The sequence below is a fragment of the Furipterus horrens genome, unplaced genomic scaffold (assembly GCF_987537825.1).
Source record: "Furipterus horrens unplaced genomic scaffold, mFurHor1.1.pri manual_scaffold_1, whole genome shotgun sequence".
NCBI classification, from domain to species: Eukaryota; Metazoa; Chordata; class Mammalia; order Chiroptera; family Furipteridae; genus Furipterus; species Furipterus horrens.
In genome coordinates this window covers 115,021,142-115,040,198 of record NW_028327171.1, presented here as the reverse complement: position 1 = coordinate 115,040,198, position 19,057 = coordinate 115,021,142, and the positions used below count along the sequence as shown (strand labels likewise).

The window sequence follows — 19,057 nt, the reverse complement described above, 5'->3', positions numbered from 1 at the left end:
CGTTGACTCCAGGTAACCATAAGTAGTTCTACCTTTATGCTTCAAGGTATCAAGATGGTATCTGAGCCATTGTACTCCAGGGTGACCACCACCCTGGACACAAAGACCACAGCCCAGGGCACAAGGACCAATGCACAGGAGATGAAAGAATGCTGCAGCTTTTATCCAATTAACCTTTTCCCTGAATTCCAAACCCCTTACCTGCTCTTCTCCTTATTAAAAGGGCCAGTTTATAATGGAATTTAAGACAGTCTGTTAGGGTACAAACCTGCTGTCTTCTCAGATCGTCAACCACCTGAATAAAGCTCCCATAAAGATTCCATCTGTGTGTCTGCTTATTGGGTCTGGAAGATGACAGGCAGTAAGAACACCGGCTTTTCTGGTTTCTGAGGGAGGGGGAGAGGGCCCAAACCCGCAACCCAGGCATATGCCCTAAGTGGGAATTGAACCGGCTACCTTTTGCTTTAAAAGAGAGAGACAGATAGAAAGGGAAACACCGATCTGTTGTTCAACTCCTGCATTCCCTGGCTGATTTTTATGTGCCATGACGGGATGGACCCTGCAACCTTGGTGTATCCAGAGAACTCTAACGGACACGCTCTAACCAGCTGAGCTTAAGGTCCGGGCAGAAACGCACTTTCATCAGGCCTCAGCGTCTGCTAAAGCTTTTGGCTCTAAGCGTCTGCCCCAAACACCCAGCCTAGGCACGGGAACCACACCTCCGTCAACGCAAGGAACAGGCGGAACGATGCAGACGCGGAGTTTCCTACAGTGCAAGATGGTGGTCGCAGGACGCTCTGGGCTGCCCAGCCACGACTCGGTAGCCGGAAGTCCTCCGGGTACACCAATTGGAAGCGGAAGTAAAGCGGGGTTGGCAGCTGGGCTACTGCTCAGCAAGCGCGGTTAGGAGCAGCCTCGCGGTTAGGTGCGTGTCGGCAGCTCACTGGCGCCGTCGCCGCTGCCGCCCCCGGAGCCCCGCCCCGGCGTTGTCGCGGGCGCCGTCGCGGACGGAGCTGGGGCCCTGCCTAGGCAGGAAGGGAGACTCGGGCGCTGCGTGTGAGGCGGCTGCGCAGCAGGTGACGGCTAACCCCGGGGTGGCGTGGGGCGGTCTCGTGCACAGGCAGGGGGTATGGGGCGCGAGGCGACCTTGCGGCTCTGTCACCGGAGCTTCCTCTTCTTACCTGAGTCCCCTCCCGTGTGTCAGTGGTCATCTTTTTTGCGAGTGTGCGAAGTTGCCCATCAGTGATCTGTGCCAAGTATAGTTTGTGCCAGCGAGTCCGCAGGGTCTCTAGCGGTTTTGAGCCTTAAGTGAAGAGCTGTGAGAACCCTTGCCCTAGTGCCGTAACGAGAAGGTAGACCAAGCCTGGCCTTTAGGAGGCTGAGAACCAGCAGTTCGCAGCACTTCGATTGGAGAACAACTTTATCTTTTTATATATTTTTACTTTTCGTAAAATGGGTTTGAGGGTTGTATATTGGTTCGGCTTTCATTTAATACGAGGATCTGTTGGCTGAAAATTGAGTGATCTGGTTTTGCTTTCAGTGTGTGACCTGGCAGAAGAATAAGGTCTGTGGATATGGCCTACAGGTGTGGGTGTGGGCTGTTCTTGTTCTTGGCCAGAATCCCTAGATCAGTGGTTCTCAACTTGTGGGTCGCGATCCCTTTGGGGGTCGAACGACCCTTTCACAGGGGTTGCCTAAGACCATCAAAACACACATATATAATTATATATTGTTTTTGTGATTAATCACTATGCTTTAATTATGTTCAATTTGTAACAATGAAGATACATCCTGCACATCAGATATTTACATTATGATTCATAACAGTAGCAAAATTACAGTTATGAAGTAGCAACGAAAATAATTTTATGGTTGGGGGTCACCACAACATGAGGAACTGTATTAAAGGGTCGCTGCATTAGGAAGGTTGAGGACTGCTGTAGATTGTTTTGCATTTCTTGCCAGATTTGAGAACTAGCATATTTTGTTCATTTGAAGTTCTAAGGTCTTATGCCTTACCTTGCTACACTATTTTGGAGACATTCATAATGCACTTGCCAGCTAATTTTAATGTGGGGTTTGAAAACATTTTAAATAGGTATTCAACAACACCACAGAACTTGGCGTGATTGTAGCTTTTCTATTTGGCTTGCTTTTGATAAACTTAGCTGAAACTCATTTTTATTAAAGGAAATGAACATTGTTTTGTATAGTAGCATGTCACCTTTAAAGTGCACATTTAACTTGAGGGGAATAAATTAAACTGTGGAGAAAATTCTATTAATTTTTTCCTGCAGTTACCTGTGACCATATTCATAGCTGATAAATAGTAACTACTTGTATCAGAAATTAGATTTAGCCTTGGCTGGTGTGGCTTAGTTGGTTGGAGAGTTGTTCCATTGACCGAAAGGTCACAGGTTTGATTCTTGGTCCAGGCACATACCCAGGTTGTGAGTTCCATTCCTGGTCGGGGTGTGTACAAGAAGGCAACCAATCAATGTTTGTGTCTCTCCCTCTCCCTTCCTCTTTCTCTCTAAAAGAAATGAAAAAAAAAAAAAAGTCCTTGGTGAGGATAAATAAATAATAAAAGAAATTACATTAATATGTTTCAGAGCAAATGGTTTTGTAATAGGTATATATGTACATTAGGATTAAATGTTTGAGAAGTAAATTTATGTCTAAAAAAAGGGTATTTCCTAATATTTTCCCTCACTATTATCATATATGTTGAAGCCCAGAGGGCCATCTATAAACTTACAGGGTAGGATATGAGTTGTCTTTTAAGAGTTTGTTAGCTAGTAGCTTCAGTTTAAAAATGGAAGAAGAAAAAGTTGACATGACTTAGAATTTTATGTCTTTTCTGTTTTCCAAAAAGTGAAAAGCATTTTCCATATTATAATTTTTAAATATTTCCAATATCTTACTGTAGATCAATGAGCACTGTCTTTAATTTAAGGAAAATGGGCCACAAACTAGATTTTACAGATGATACATTTGGGCCTAGAACTTTTTAAAGATTGGTTTTTAAATAATTTATTTATATTTATTTGTTTATTTATTTTATTTTTAGAGAGAGGGGAAGGGAGAAAGAGGGAGAGAAACATCACTCTGTGGTTGCCTCTCACTCGCGCCCCCAACTGGGGACCTGACGTGCAACCTAGTCATGTGCCCTGACTGGGAATCGAACCAGCGACACTTGGCTCACAGGCCGATGCTCAATCCACTGAGCCACAGCAGCCAGGCCTAAAGATTGGTTTTTAATGTATCCATCATACCATAAGCATTATGCCAAGGGCCATGCAATGCCACATTGCAGGTTCTGACATCTATTATTTTCAGACTATTCATCTTTATAAGCAACATTTAAAGACCACTAGTGTCAGAGTGATAAGTGATCTTTTCAACTGAAGGCGTCCTCAAACAAAAGTCCCTTTCAGTGCGGTTCTTACCCTTGGTCCTCCGAACAACCTTTTCCTTTGGTATTACATATGGAATAAAGGAAATGGCGTCAAGCTCTTCCTTAATGTATAGCTTTCCTCCCTTTCTCATCTCTAATGGTGTATACCTTGCTCAAGAAGTCTCTGTTGCTCTATTTTTTTGTCTTTACTCTTGGTGCCACACTCCTTTTTGTTCTATTTTCTTTCATTTCTTTCTCTTAATGAATGAAGCCTGTATTTGTTTATTTTAAGAATTTCCTGTGTTCCAAAGCCAGCCTAAGTATGGATCTGTCAGGCTAGTTGGATGGTTTGCTTTTGTCCCAACTTCAGACCCACATCCTTGCATTCAGGTTGAAACTGTTCTTCTCTTAGCTTCCTTTGTCCCAAGGACTCTGTCCCTAGAAGATCCTTGGACTTACCTTGATTCTCACAAGTAAGCACTTTGCTCAGTGTAACTTTGCGCAGCTTCAATTCTTACTCCTTGTAAAGCCAGGGAACCAGGGGAGAGAGCATGGTATTATAGAACTTATAAAGAGGCCGATGTGGGTTCAAAGCATTGCTGTAGATTTATCCAGCAAGTTACTCAGCCTCTCTGAGTTTCCATTTCCTTATTTTTAAACAGGAATGATAGTGGTATATCCATTACATAGCATATTTATGGGATATCTACTATTTGAAAGGCACTGCTGTTTGCTAAGGAAACAGTAGACATGGCTACTACCCACCCTCAAGGAACTGCAGTTTCTTGTGTGGAAAGATTAGGTAATGTGTATGCAAAGCACCTGACATAGTGCTCTGCCCACAGTAGTTGCTCATTAAATGCTAATATTTCCTCAAGGGCTTGTTGTCACTCTTATTTCCTTGTAATACGACTGTGCAGTGCTATCCAATTTCTCACCTGGAATTGTTAGCATTGGAGGGATTTCACATCTAGGCCCCTTCAGGAAAAGTCATAAACATGACCATAACATAATTTTGCTTCAGTATAGTTCATATATTCTTGCCAGGTTAAAAACTTAGTGATTTTGGGAAGGACTTATTTTATTTATTTATTTATTTATTTTTTACATTAATCTTTTTTCTTATTTTTGCCTTTTATTATTGTTCTTTTATAGTTGTCCCAATTTTTACCTCATTGCTCTCCCCTGCCCCCGCTCCCACAGTCAGTCCCCAGCATGTCCATATCCATGGGTTGTTTATACATGTTCCATGACTAGACCCTTCCCCTTCTTTCCTCCCTTCTCTCCCTCCCCTCTGATCACTGTCAATCTGTTCCTTGTTTCCTTGCTGCTGGTTCTGTTTTGCTCGTTTGTTTGTTTCATTCATTAGTTTCCTCTTATAAGTGAGATCATATGGTATTTGTCTTTCACTGTCTGGCTTATTTCACTTAGCATAATACTCTCCAGTTGTATCCATGCATAGTTCCATTGTGTAAATGTACCATAGTTTTTTGATCCACTCATTTACTGATGGGCACGTAGGCTATTTCCAGCACTTGGCTATTATAAATAGCGCTGCTATGAAGATAGGGGTGCGTAAGTTCTTTTGAATTGGGGTTTCAGGATTTTTTGGGTATAATCTCAGCAGTGGAATGACTGGATCAAAAGGCAGTTCCATTTTTAGTTTCTTGAGGAAATTCCATACTGTTTTCCATAGTGGGTGTACCAGTCTGCATCCCCACCAACAGTGCATTAGGGTTCCCTTTTCTGCACATCCTCGTGGGCACTTGTTTTTGATTTGTTAATAATGGCCATTCTGACTGGTGTTAAGGTGGTATCTCATTGTGGTTTTAATTTGCATCTCTCTGATGGCTAGTGATGTTGAACATTCTTTCATATGCCTATGGACCCCCTGTTTGTCCTCTTTGGAGAAATGTCTGTTCAGGTGCTTTGCCCATTTTTCATTGGATTGTTTGCCTTCCTGTTGATTTGTATGAGTTCTTTATATATTTTGGAGATCAAACCCTTGTCTAAGGTATCATTAGCAAATATGTTTTCCCACACGGTTGGTTCCCTTTTCCTTTTACTGATTTTTCTTTAGCTGTGCAGAAGCTTTTTAATTTGATGTAGTCCATTTTTAAATTATTTCCTTTATTTTCCTTACCCTAGAGGATGTATCAGCCAAAATATTGCCACATGGAATATCTGAAATTTTACTGCCTATGTTTTCCTTTAGGGCTTTTATGGTGTCATGACTTATCTTTGAGTCTTTTTTCCATTTTGAGTTTATTTTAGTGTATGGTGTGAGTTGATGGTTTAGTTTCTTTTCTTTCTTTCTTTTTTTTTTTACTGTACCTGTCCAGATCTCCCAACACCATTTATTGAAGAGGCTATTTTTACTCCATTATATGCTTCTGTCCCCTTTGTCAAATATTAATTGACCATAGAGAAATGGGTTTATTTCTGTGCTCTCTATTCTGTTCCATTGATCTATATTTCTGTTCTTATGCCAGTACCAGGCTGTTCTGATCACAATGGCCTTGTAACATAGTTTGATATCAGGTATTGTGATCCCTCCTACTTTGTTCTTGTTTCTCAGGATTGCTGAGGCTATTTGGGGTCATTTTTGGTTCCATAAAATTTTTGAAATATTTGTTTTATATCTGTGAAGTAAGCATCCCTATTTGAGTTAAATCTATAGATTGCTTTGGGTAGTATGGGTATTTTAATGATTGAGAGGATTTATTTTTATTTTTTTCTCTAGCCACAGAGTTTAGGGTTTCCAAGGCATATTTTTGAGGCCATGTAATAATGACCTCAAAAGTATTATTCTATATTTTAGAATATTGTTTTTAGTTTTTTTCCCTTTATATTTTACTAGAACAATTCTGCTATAGTTCTTGGCACTTTACGAAGTGATTTTCATATTGCCTTTTCACTTTCATAGTGACCTGATTTGACATATACTGTTACTTCTATTTAGAGTCTGGGAGAGACTAAGGGCCAGAGAATTTATTATGTGACATGCGTATGGTTAAACTGCTAGTAAGTAGCAAACTCAGGAATTGATCACAGGTTCCTGACTCCGAAATATTTTCCCATTTCCATAACCATGTTTGTTCTAGCATGCAGGCAGGTTTCTGAGGCTGCAGTCCATGGGCCTGTTGGGGAGGGTGTCTTTTAATAGTCCTAAGAGAGTTCTTGGGTGGTATGTAAAAGCTTGGCTTGTTCCTTCCACCTATGTGGGAAATGTTAGTAACTTCTGCTAGATTTATAAAGGACCCTGCATCATTCACTCTGCACCCTCCACTCCCCACTGCTAGCAGGTTTCATTATCAAAAAGTCTACTTTGGTTACCTCTAATCTTTGCAAATGTTAATTTTAAGAAAATACTTATTTATAAATGGGATGTTCATATTGATTGTTTCCAAAGACGCTGATGGAACCCGAACTTAAAACTCATGTAAAAGCAACTTCTCTAGCCCTGACCAGTGTGGCTCAGTTGGTTGGAGCATTGTCCTGTAACCAAAAGATTGAGGGTTTGTTTCCCAGTTGGGGCACATGCCTTGGTTGGGGGTTCCATCCCAGGTTGGGTGTGTGCAATCCCTGGTCTAGTCATGTAGGGGAGGCAACCAGTCAGTGCTTCTTTCTCACATCGATGTTTCTCTCCCTTCCTCTCTCTAAAAGCAAAGAAAAAATATTCTTACATGAAGATTAAAACAAAACAAAACTTTCCTATTTGGTATAATTTATTTTGCTTTTGACCATTGCTCTTTAGAGATATTATGTGTTATATGAACAGGATGCTGACATAAATGATAATGCTTTTTCTAAAAGGAAGATGCTGATTGGTTCCCTGCAATATGGATTGTCTACCCCAACAATAGATTTTATAGCCAGTATTGCAGAATTGGGGAGAGCCTTTCCAGTTGTTAACATTCAGAAGCATAAGTTTGATTTGGTATTTCCTATTATATTCACATCCCCTGTGGGTTCTCATTCAAATGAATGGAACTTGGATGTTCACTCTTATATAGCCCAGGGGAAGTCTGATTACAGTTCTGTTAGGCAGACTTCTGGGATGAAAAATCAGATCAAAGAAGTCTGCAGCTGGAGACCTTTATCTGAAATGATCTGGACACTGTGAGGATCTCAAGAGTGCTTGGGGAAGCTGCTGCCGAGAGTTTAGGAGGCCTGCACTTTTTTTTGGCCATGCCAATTTGCCAGTGACCTCAACTTCTTGATTTTGTAGGAGAGTTCTTACATGTCCTCCTTTCAGAACCAATTTTGAGTTTACATTGAGACCCATCATATTAGCTTCCTAGGAGTGCCATAACAAAGTACTATAAACCAGGTGGCTTAGAACAACAAAAATTTATTGTCTTACAGTGTTGCAGGCTGGAAGTTCTAAATAATGTGTCTCAGGACCATGTTCACCCTGAGGTCTGTAGGCAAGATCTTTCTTTGCCTCTTCAGCTCCTAGTAACCCCAGTGTTCTTGATTTGCAGTGTAATTCCAATGTCTGCCTCTCTCTTTAGCTGGTGTTCTCCCAGTGCCTTCATAAAATCTGTCTCTGTGCTCAAATATCCTCTTTTTTATAACACCAGTCATACTGGATTGGTGCCTACCCTAATGACCTCATTTTAAGCTGATTACCTCTGTAAAGACCGTTTCCAAATAAGTTCACATTCTAAGCTATTGGGGGTTAGGACTTCAACATTTCTTTTTGGGGGACACAATACGACCTATAACACCCATCAGTTACGTTTTCATCTGTCTCAGCTTTATTTACTCTTCTGCTTCGTAAAATATGGTTGTGTGCAACCTGTTGTGCCACCAACCAACTTTCATATCTCTGTATAGTACAGATGCCTCAGGAAATGACCTGTAGGAGAGGGGACAGACAGTGATCTCTATACGACCTTAGTATGTGTCAGTCATTCAGCAAATATCTGTTGAATTACACTAGGGACACAATTTTCCTTGAGTTAGATCTGACACTTGTTTCTGACTAACTTTTGGCATCTGAATCCAAAAATGACCCCAGTTTTTCTCTATGACGTCAACTTTTTAAGGTACAGGATACCCTCCCTTTGTCCCAAAAATCATACAAAATACACGTACAAAGGAAAATTAAGAAAAAAATTACCTGAATATACTGCTTATTTAGAGTTATTTTATTCATATAAAGTCTATATATTGTTCCTGTAAGTCAAATTGTGTACAAGTAGTAAAGTTCTGCTACCAAACATACATATTAAGGTAAAGATTTATACTTATAGCATTTGAAGCTCTCCAAGAGTTTCTGGAGAATTTTGGTGTAATTTTGTGCTCGTGTATTTCCAAGAAAGTGCTTGACAAAGTTTTTGAATGACAACCAAGCATTCTTTTGGAGTTCTGACATTGTTCCAATGAAATGTTTGTGTTTAATGAGCTGCCGAATCTGTGGACCATCAAACACACCGGCCTTTATCTTTTCAAATGACAGGCTAGGAAATGCCAAAATGAGATACTTGAAACAGTCTCCTTCAGTTGACAAAGCTTTAACAAATTGCTTCATGAGACCCGGTTTTATGTGCAGAGGTGGGAATATAATGTTCTTTCTGTCAACAAGTGGCTCATGTAGAATGTTTGGATCACCAGTTTTGAGGTCAGATCTTGGAGGCCAATTTGACTCCACCCAGTGCTTCTCATGAGCTCTGCTGTCCCACATACACAGAAAACAGGATTACTTGGTGTATCTGTGTTGCTGACCAAAAGGAAGCAGACCATTTGAAGGTCAACACAGATGATCCAGTTGTGCTTGTGATATTGCAACAGATCAATAACTCTTTTTTTATGTCTTCATATTCTTCACAAAAGCAAACTGAATGGTCTGTTGGGACTGCACCAAATGAATTGCCATTGTGGAGGAGGACACACTTCAAGCTCCGCTTTGAGCTATCAATGAACAGTCGCCATTCAGTTGCGTTATAGATTGGAATTCCCAATTCCTCCGTTAAACCATGTATGTTATGGCAGTAAACAAAGCCACTGTCACTTCGAAAGTACTGCAGAAATGCACTTTCTTTGCGAAAGTAGGATGCCTTTGCTCTTTTCAAGCAAGTTTTTCTCATGCAGTCTTGATGCTAGGAGTTCTGAAGCCTTTTTGGGTAGTCCCAAATCTCATACTAATTCATTCAACTCATGCTGGTCAAATCCCTTACAAACTGAGTCATTTTCAATTTCAAAATCTTCATCGTTTGCTGTCACTTAGTTCTTCTCCATACTCCTGTTTTTCAAAAGAGGGTAGTTTAATGAAAACTGGCACTGGGATTTCAGCTGAATGAGGCACTGGGCGTATAGCTGATGGAAGACTAGGATCCTTTATTTTACATTTATTTTTCTTGTTATATCCTGACATTTTCACTATATAAAAGTAACAGTCACTCCTGCGAGCCCTGGCTGGTTTAGCTCAGTGGATTGAGCGTCGGCCTGCGAGCTAAGTGTCACTGGTTCGATCTTCCAGTCAGGGTACATCAGAGAAGGAAAACTCTGACTCCAAAAAACCTCCGCTGCCTTGCGGCATACCTCTTCAGGGGAAAGGCTAAGGGAGTAAACCCCGACAGAAAATCCGGAGCCGGAGTCCCTAAGGCGGTTTGACGTTGTAGTCAACACCGGCAACTCCTGTGGCGCACCTGAACCCAAGCTGTATCGACTCCGTCTTTCCCTTGGACCCTTCAGCTGCGAAGAGAGGGGGGGTCTGCTGCATGGGCAACAGCAGACCCTCCATATTACCCTGCCCAGGCTCTGTAGCTTCAGCGTCATCGCAAGATGTCGATTCAACACGGGAGGAGACAGATACCATGTCACTCCCGAGTCGGACTGCACAGCCATTCTCGGCGATGCAGATAGACTCTTAAGAAGCTACACCATCGTCTCTCGAGACGGACGGCTGCCGATGACGACGACGACTCCTGCGAATCAAGTGTCGCTGGTTCGATTCCCAGTCAGGGCACATGACTAGGTTGCACGTCAGGTCCCCAGTTGGGGGCACGAGTGAGAGGCAACCACATAGTGATCTTTCTCTTCCTCTCTTTCTCCTTTCCTTTCTCTCTAAAAATTAAATAAATAAACAAATAAATAAAAAGCAAATTGCCACAGTAATATTTACCGCCCCCCCCAAAAAAAGTAACAGTCACTTGAATGATCTCTGGACTCTCGCCAAACCATAGGTATACCAAATGGCAATTTATCATGTGTTCCCTTCGTCCACATCCGTAAACTGTCAACACACTGCTTGCACACCTTGTGAGGGGCCCAAGACTTATCTTGATCATCAAGTTTTACTTTAAAATATGCAAAATAGGCTTGCCTGACAAATGCACTGATGTTTGTCCTTTGGGAATGATGAAACTACCACGGATATAGCAAAACAAATCAGGGTTGTTTAGGCACTTACAATGAGAAATAGCAGAGGCAGACATGATCCGAAGGAAAGGAAATAAGTACATATGTAAATAAAAAAATAAATTCTGCTAACTCCTTGTATACAGACAAAAACTCAGACTACACTTTGGAATACGATTCACTATATAGAGCGGCACACAACCTCTCACCACACTGTCTCCTGTGTAACTGAATAGCCTAGACAAGTATGAACCTGTCGCTGGTCTCCAAGGTCATCCTGCACCCCTCCCCACTCGAGGGAGGTTTGCTCTCAGCCAATAGGAGAGCACTAGTGCTTCCCTCGATCCAGGCTCCATCCAGCATAGAGTGGTTGCATTAAGATAAGCTGTAGAGAAAAACCTTGACCTGATAGAAGAAAACTAACTGCAGTTTTAAAATCGGCATGCCTATTTATGTCTAAAACAGCTGAAAAGTCTAAATCAACAGGAGATATCTCAAAAATTGTTCCCCTGTGTTATCTACATAGTAGGTGCCTTTAAGTATTAAGATTCAGGTTTAAACTTTCCATTTTGGAACACTTTCTTTTTTCTTTTTCAGGGGTTTGCTGTAAAATGGGACTTTTGATTTTATTCACTGGACTGTGGCTCTTTTCCTTTGTAAAGGCAGATTCAAAAGCCATTACAACCTCTCTTACGACAAAATGGTTTTCCACCCCGTTGTTGTTAGAAGCCTGGTAAGGAGACATTTTTTCTTTCATATGTTTGAGCAAAATATAGACTACTAATGAATATTCAGGAGCTTTTTAGGAAGTGAGATTATCATCATCAAATGCATTTAGTTAGAGCCTCTTTCAGTGTGCTCTGTGCTTTTAGAACACAGACTCTATCTTTACTAACATAGGATAGGGTGTATTGATTCACAGTGATGTTTAGAGAATTCTTTAGACAAATATATTTATTTATTTATTTATTTATTTGAAACGGGAAAGGGGAAAGAGTGTAGGGGGAAGTGGAAAGAGGGAAGGAAGGGGGAGTGGAGACTCCCAGTCACCCACGTGGGCCCGTAGACAAATATATTTAATTGGTTAAATTATTACATTATCTTTCAGGAAAAGTATATGTGGCAAGACAGTATATGTATTAAATACAGGAAGAGAGAGTTGTACTTAAAGGATATTTTCTATTTATTTATTTAAAACGAAGAGAAGATAGTTTGGCAAGGTGGAATTAAAGAGGACATGCTCCTCCGAAAAACTTGGAAGAAGAACCCAAGATAACAGAGTGCAGGGGGAAGCTGAGGAAATGGCCAGATTGTATCTGTTCTAAGATATACTGGTTCTATATTTGTCCAAAAAACAGGATTCATTCTAATTAAATCAAGATGTTATCTTTCAATTAGAATTGGTAGCATCATTCATTTTTTTAATTAAAAAAATTTTTTTTTTCTTTCTAGTGTGGTGGTGGTGGTGGCATCTTTCATTTTTAGTGTTCCATGAAACAATGATATGTCTCAAAATTGATAATGTCTTAAAATCAGCAAAATACAATACATTCAATGATTTCTTTGGAAATTTTGTGTTCCAAGTGTACTTATTACTTATGAACTACATACCTTGGTTTAAGTCAGTTTTTTAATGGTTATAGGTGGAAACTTATTGTATCTCAGGTAATATATAGCTAGGACTTGCACAGTATCTTTCTAAAGCATAATTAGGTCAGTTGAATGGCAGGCATTTGGTAAGTCTCTGAATTTGACAGTGCTAAAAATTTTAGCTGTTGCATTACTTCAATTAACTTTGTGGTCTACCTTTGTGATCTTCAACTTAGAAATGCATCTTCTATTATTTTCCCCTTAAGCCCTAGAACAGTGATGAAGAGTTTTACGTTGGTTGCATCTCCTGAGAAAGAAGCCTCATTTGGCACTGACTAGCTGAGAGCCCCACAGACTTTCTGCTAACAGACGTTTTCCTGTCACTTCTCTGTGCCTCCCTTTTCTCAACAATAAAATCCTGTATATATTTCATAACGATGTTACAGTAACTAACTTGATAAGGGGACTGAAATCCTCAGATGTAAAAACATTGTTAGATATAGGGTAGTTGTAAAACTTCAGTGACTGAAGGTCTTTTGAAATCCTAGACAGCCTGAGCCAGGACTCTAATAACTGACTTTTGTTTTCTCCCTTTTTGCTTATTAGTTTTGATGATTTGTTTGGAGTAAATCTAGGTTATTAAAATTTATCACTTTAAGTACTATTGTACATTTAATTCTAACAGATGTTTTATGATAATTCTGTTTCAAATTTTTAACTGAGTTATATTCCGTTACTTTCATACTAATTCATGGTTTTTGTACATTTTCTTAGAAGATTCTTATGGAATATACCTGTGGACTTTTGAGGAAGTATGCTAAAATTGTCAGCCTTAATTGATCAGATTTTTTTCAGTTTTTTTGATATGCCTGAAGTGAGTATTGGACACTCTACCAGTTTATCCATCACAATGCATCTCACCTTTTCATGGTATCCTGACCATTTGCCATTTTGGTTCACTGTTTCTAGTCCTCTTCTATAGATATTTGCTGACAGTTTGCCAAGGTGGTGGGACATGTAGACAACTCAAAAATGAGCTGTGCTTATTTGAATCCACTGCATATTCACCTCCAGAGCTAGCTGATACCAGGTTCTTCCCTCCTAGGTCCATGGCAAGCACTGATGCTGGGTTGCAGCACTGTCCATGTGGCTGCAGGTGAAGGGACAGACTTTTTCTTCACACATTGATACATGCAGCCACAACAGACTTTTTGCCTTCCTTGTATCTAGGCCTTAGGGACTAATACTATTCCCATGCATATTTTAAGAGTGGGCTTGATGCTAGTGATGCTTTGTAGTTATCCATGAAGTGATGTATATTTAATTGAAGTAAAGTTCTGGATATGTTTTGAACAGCTATAGTTACTAATAATATTATGTAAATAAAGTGCCATTAAAAATGAAAACAATCATTTATTGAGTGCTAGATATTACAATGGCTCAAGAATACAGCATGACAGAGGTATAAATCAAGGAGACTGGAGCTTACATTCCAGATTTTCTACTTATTTATTCTGTCCCTTTAAGCAAGTTAATAACCTTTCTGAATTGCAGGGCTGCTGTGAGGATTTGGGACGTGGGTAAATATGTTGAGCATAGTGTCTGTCACATAGTAGAACCACCTTAAATACCCTTTTCCCTTTCCTTTCTAGTTCTGCATAGAAGAGAGACCAACTATGATATCTCACAATAACTTTCCAAATCTAAGAAAACAAGTTTACTAGCAGACTTATGCTCTCTGGTGGACATTTGGTTTATTTCTAGCTTTTTTTTTACCCTTTTGCCAAAGATTAAAATCTTTTTATTAGTAACATTTTCAAAACATTTATAAGTGGAATAAATGGTATAATTGCTCTCCTTCTGTCACCTGGTTTTTATAATTATCATTTCAAGTCCAATAATCATTATGACACCACTGCCCTCCTGTCCTCTGCTGCAATATTTTGAAGCAAATCCCAGACATCATATAATTTCATTGGCCAAACTATAGATTTTTCTACTCAATGGAATAGGTATAAGAAGCTAAAAAAATAGTTTAAAACAAAAATCAAACAAACTTAAGTACTGTAAATAAATGGCAGCATTCCTTTGAATAGTCTCTTGTTTTGTTCTTCTTTGAGTTAGTTCAACAGGTCTGATAGTTAATTTTTTAAGACTGTTTGAAATTTAGATGTTTTAAGACTTATTTATGCAGTGGAATGAAAGAGAATGTATGGTTCAAGAAGTTTTTCTGTAATTATCTGATTAGTATTTATTTGCATTTGGCCTTTATAGGAGTGTCTTAGCCTCACTGAATCCTTGTTCTTATCATACAATTAATCAGTGTATTTCTTACCCTCTCTGCTAGCTTACCTTGTGAGTGAAGCTTTAATTTAAATTTAGTGTTTATTTGTATATCATAATCTGTGTCTCCTAATACCTGTCTTAGTGTACCTGTCATCTTAGACTTACAAACTATTATAAGGTTGGTATGAAAGCCTAGAAAAATGCCACTCTCAAGGAGGCTCCAGATAATTTAATACATTATGATGATGGGTATTTTCAGAAACCTATTTTTAGAGAAGCTGTGCATTACTAGGAAATGTTTCTGTTCTTTCCATATTTCTGTATCTAGCTGTGAAGTAGAGTGAGACTTTTACACCTTAGTGTTGACAAGGGAAAAGCCTTCCTAAACCAATTTATGTGGATCATTCAATTAGGACATGCATTTTCTTTTAGGAATAAATGACATAAATGAAGAGAAATTTAACGTAGTCATTATTTTAGGTCAGTATTTTAAGTTAAAAAATAAAACAAAGAAAATTAAAATGGCATTAAGTTCTGAGACCTGATTTTATTAGGTCAGTGTAAACTTTAAACTAATATTTGGTGATCTTGAAAATTTGGATTTATGGATATTGAAAGATTATACCTTGCTGCCTTTAGTTTCCTAGAAATTTTTCTAGAATTTACATTTTCCTTGGGAGACCATTAGGTGAAACATATTTTGTTCTGTGTAAAGTCTTTGAGAAAATAAATGACCAGAACTAGTGCTAGAATTATACATTTCTAACTCTGTTTCTACTACTGATAGCATTTTCACAAATAGGGTTTCATTAGCCTTCTTTATATTGGGACTCACTGTTGTTACAACATTTTTAATATTCTAACTTTTTAAAAGGAATACCCAATTAAATTATTAAGTTATTAATAGCTAATTAACTAATAAGACTTACTTAGCTCAGTTGGTTGAATCATCATCCTGTACACCAAAAGGCTGTGGGTTTGATCCCTGGTTGGGGCATGTACGGGAAGCAACCAATAGATTTTTCTCTCTCAAATTGATGTTTCTCTCTTCCGCTTCCTCTCTCTCTCAAATCAATAAACATATCCTCAGATGAGGATTAAAAAAAGAAAAAATATATATACACTATGCACGATTGTATAATATATATTATAATTTGAAAGTCTAAAACTGTGGACATTTGGAAACTTCCTTATATTAGAAGATTTTTATTAAGTTGCTTAATTTCTTATATTTCTCTCTTTTCTCCCAGTGAGTTTTTAGCAGAAGACAGTCAAGAGAAGTTTTGGAATTTTGTAGAAGGCAGTCAAAATATTGGATCATCAGATCATCATGGTAAATTGAAGCCAGTGCTTCCTTGTTTGGGAGAATATTGGAAAAAATGGTCTCTTTCAGAGCATGTGTAGCATGACAATTAATGGGATATACTTTTAATGACTAGAGTTATAATGGCAGCTAGCAGAGCCAACACAGACTAATAATTATTTTTGAAGCAGTTTATAACTTTGGCTATACAGCACTATCTTTGACTTTTACCTTTTTACTTCTTTTTTTTTTTTTTTTTTTGAGTTCTTTTATTAAAAATGTGTATATAGCCCTGACTGGTGTGGTTCAGTGGGTTGAGTGTTGTTTCACAAACTGAAGGTTGCTGGTTTGATTCTGGTCAGGGCTCATGCCTAGGTTGTGGACCAGGTTCCCAGTTGGGGGCATGCAAGAGGCAACCAGTTGTTATTTCTCTCGCGCATCAATGTTTCTCTCCCTTTCTTTCTCCCTCCCTTCCCCTCTTTCTAAAAATATAAATAAATAAAATCTTAAAAAAAAAAGAAATTAAAAATGTGTGAATATTTTGTGGAAGTCAAATTCATTTAAAGTCATTTAGTATTAACTATAAGATTTGATTCACTCTTTTAAAAAATTTATATATTTAGAGAGAAGGGAAGGGAGGGAGAAAGAGAGGTAGAGAAACATTAATGTGTTGTTGCCCCTTGCATACCTCCAAGTGGGGACCCAGCCTGTAACCCAGGCATGTGCCTTGACTGGGAATCGAATGGGCAAAGCTTTTGTGCACAGGCCGGCACTCAGTCCACTGAGTCACACTAGCCAGGGCTGTTTCACCGTTTTTGTTGTTGTTGTTGTTGTTGTTGTTATGAATCAATTATATGACTGATTTATTATCTGTTAAGTTTTTTATTAAGTTAGTGCGTGTCAGCCACCCATAGCTTGAGTGTCAAGGTATCAAATTAATTACAGTGTAAAATCTCATTTGTTTGTAGATTATGATGTGCTTTCATAAACATTTTCTAATTCAATGTAAGCTATATAGAGTATAAACATTAATAGTAAAAATAATGGTACATGAGCAGCTAAAACTTGATATACAATGACAGGCATAAGCCCTTACTGAAGAGGAAATTTGAGAAAAATTTTTTGCTGTTAATATTGAACTGAATTGATTTTTAACTTTGATTTTTATTAAAATACTACATACTAAAGTTATGTCTGAATTTTTTTGTGTGATATAAGGACATAAAGGTATTGAACAAGCATCTGTAAGTTTTAGTTATATAATTTGGAGTCAACTAGAATTGTTTGAGTTAGCAAAAAATTTTATTTTACTTTTATGATTTCATGAAACAAATTTATTAAAGTGGGCTTTATAATGAATTTGAACTCTGACATATAAATGAGATGTCTTCAGTATAAAAGACAGTGTTATTGGTTAGAATTATGTGAGTATGAATTCTTGAAACTGATCGTAAAAGTATGTTGACCATTTTATTTGAACTATAATACAATCTGTGGTCCCACTACCCAGAGATACTTACCATTAACATTCTGGCAAATTTTTGGAGTATTTCTGATTTCTTTTTCTACTTAGGAGATGCTAATTCAGTATAGAACCTTTTATATTTTGCTTGTTAAAGTATTAATGTTTTCTTTTTAAAAGCTATATACAAGGCTATACTTACACAGAAAAATCTTGTTGCCTCCCTTGTTTTGTTTCTTCTGTTCTTTATAACCATTTAATTTAATTTGCCTAGCCCTCAGTGTGTTTTTTTTTTTTTTTTTTTTTACAACAGGCACATACATATGTATTCTTATTTCTCATTCTTTCTTACATTATAAAAAGAAAGCTTAGTATATACATTGTTTTGTACCTTGTGCTTTTCATTTAACAATATATCCTTGGAATTTTTCATACATGTGTGTCCCCCCCCAGATAATTTGTTCCAATTGTTTGTTTAAATGCTTTACCTCAAACTACAGTTTCATCATTATCCTGTAATGCCTTGTACTTCCTTATCACATTACTCAATTGTGTTGGATTATGTGAGTAGGTGTCATGTGCCAGGCACTGGTGATACAAAGATAAATACATCATAGTTTCTGTCTCTGGGGGCTTAGCCTATTTGGGGAGGGGTAAATAGTGAAGAAATAATTTAGTAAATGATGCGATGAGTGAAAGAGGTAAGCAAAGAAATATTATTAAGAGGAAAGAAGAGATGTACATGGTCCATTGAAGCATGGGGTGGGGATTGGGGGACCCTCCCTGGAGTAGGTGACTAGCAGTGCATGGGGAGGAAAGAATGGACAAAGAGAAGACAGGAGGAAAAGTCCAATTGTATTGTGCACTCTAGGGAATTCTAAGCATTTGACAACAGTTCAGGACAGTATAGTGGTAAAATTTTACTATCATATGACTTTGTAACCCATAGCTTTATACTGTATAAACTATCTTATTTAGATATCTCTAGTCATAAATGATTGTTTCGGTTAATGTTTTTTCTTGACAGGTACTGATTATTCCTATTATCATGCAATATTGGAAGCTGCATTTCAGTTTTTATCACCTCTACAGCAGAATTTGTTGAAATTTAGTTTGTCTCTCCATTCCTATTCTGCTACAATTCAAGCCTTCCAGCAGGTGAGTTCAGTGCTTACACATAACTGTATTTTTTAAGGGCTGTATAATATGATAATTGGATATATTACAGTTGTCCTGGCATCGTATTACAGAGCTGTAACTTTTCAGCCTGAAATTTTCTAGAATTTATTATCTGTTTATAAAGAACAAACAAAGTTGATGTTTAATCTTCAAGCCACAGATTATAAAAGATATAATTTGCACTTATTTTCATTTAAGAAATAAAAAATGAATATGCACACACAAAAAAGAGACTACCAGACTTCATTTATACAACACAGCCTAGGAGGTATAGTCTTGGTAAACCAGTTGACTCTGACTCTGATCATAGCCTGTAGGTCTCAAAGCAGTTCACAGGAAATAGGGATGTGAAGAATGTGAGGCAGTATCACAGGGATACAGTCAGGAAAATCCAGCATGCAAGAGACTTTGCAGTATAATGATTTTATCTCTTCAAAAAATAAGTTGGGAGGCGTAGGGAGACATACTGCGT

At 38.3% G+C, this 19,057-nt stretch overlaps 1 protein-coding gene across 3 annotated transcripts in view; it reads left to right on the top strand.

Annotated features, from left to right (window-relative positions):
* The first annotated feature begins 938 nt into the window (after positions 1-938).
* The window catches only part of UGGT1 (UDP-glucose glycoprotein glucosyltransferase 1), a 195,064-nt gene continuing 176,945 nt past the window's right edge, over positions 939-19,057 (top strand). For all 3 annotated transcript variants that reach the window (XM_090278868.1, XM_090278874.1, XM_090278863.1), the window contains exons 1-4: positions 939-1,076; positions 11,363-11,498; positions 15,892-15,974; positions 18,434-18,564. In XM_090278868.1, the coding sequence (XP_090134994.1) occupies positions 11,377-11,498; positions 15,892-15,974; positions 18,434-18,564 (336 nt within the window). In that variant the 5' untranslated portion in view covers positions 939-1,076; positions 11,363-11,376. The remainder of the gene's footprint in view (positions 1,077-11,362; positions 11,499-15,891; positions 15,975-18,433; positions 18,565-19,057) is intronic.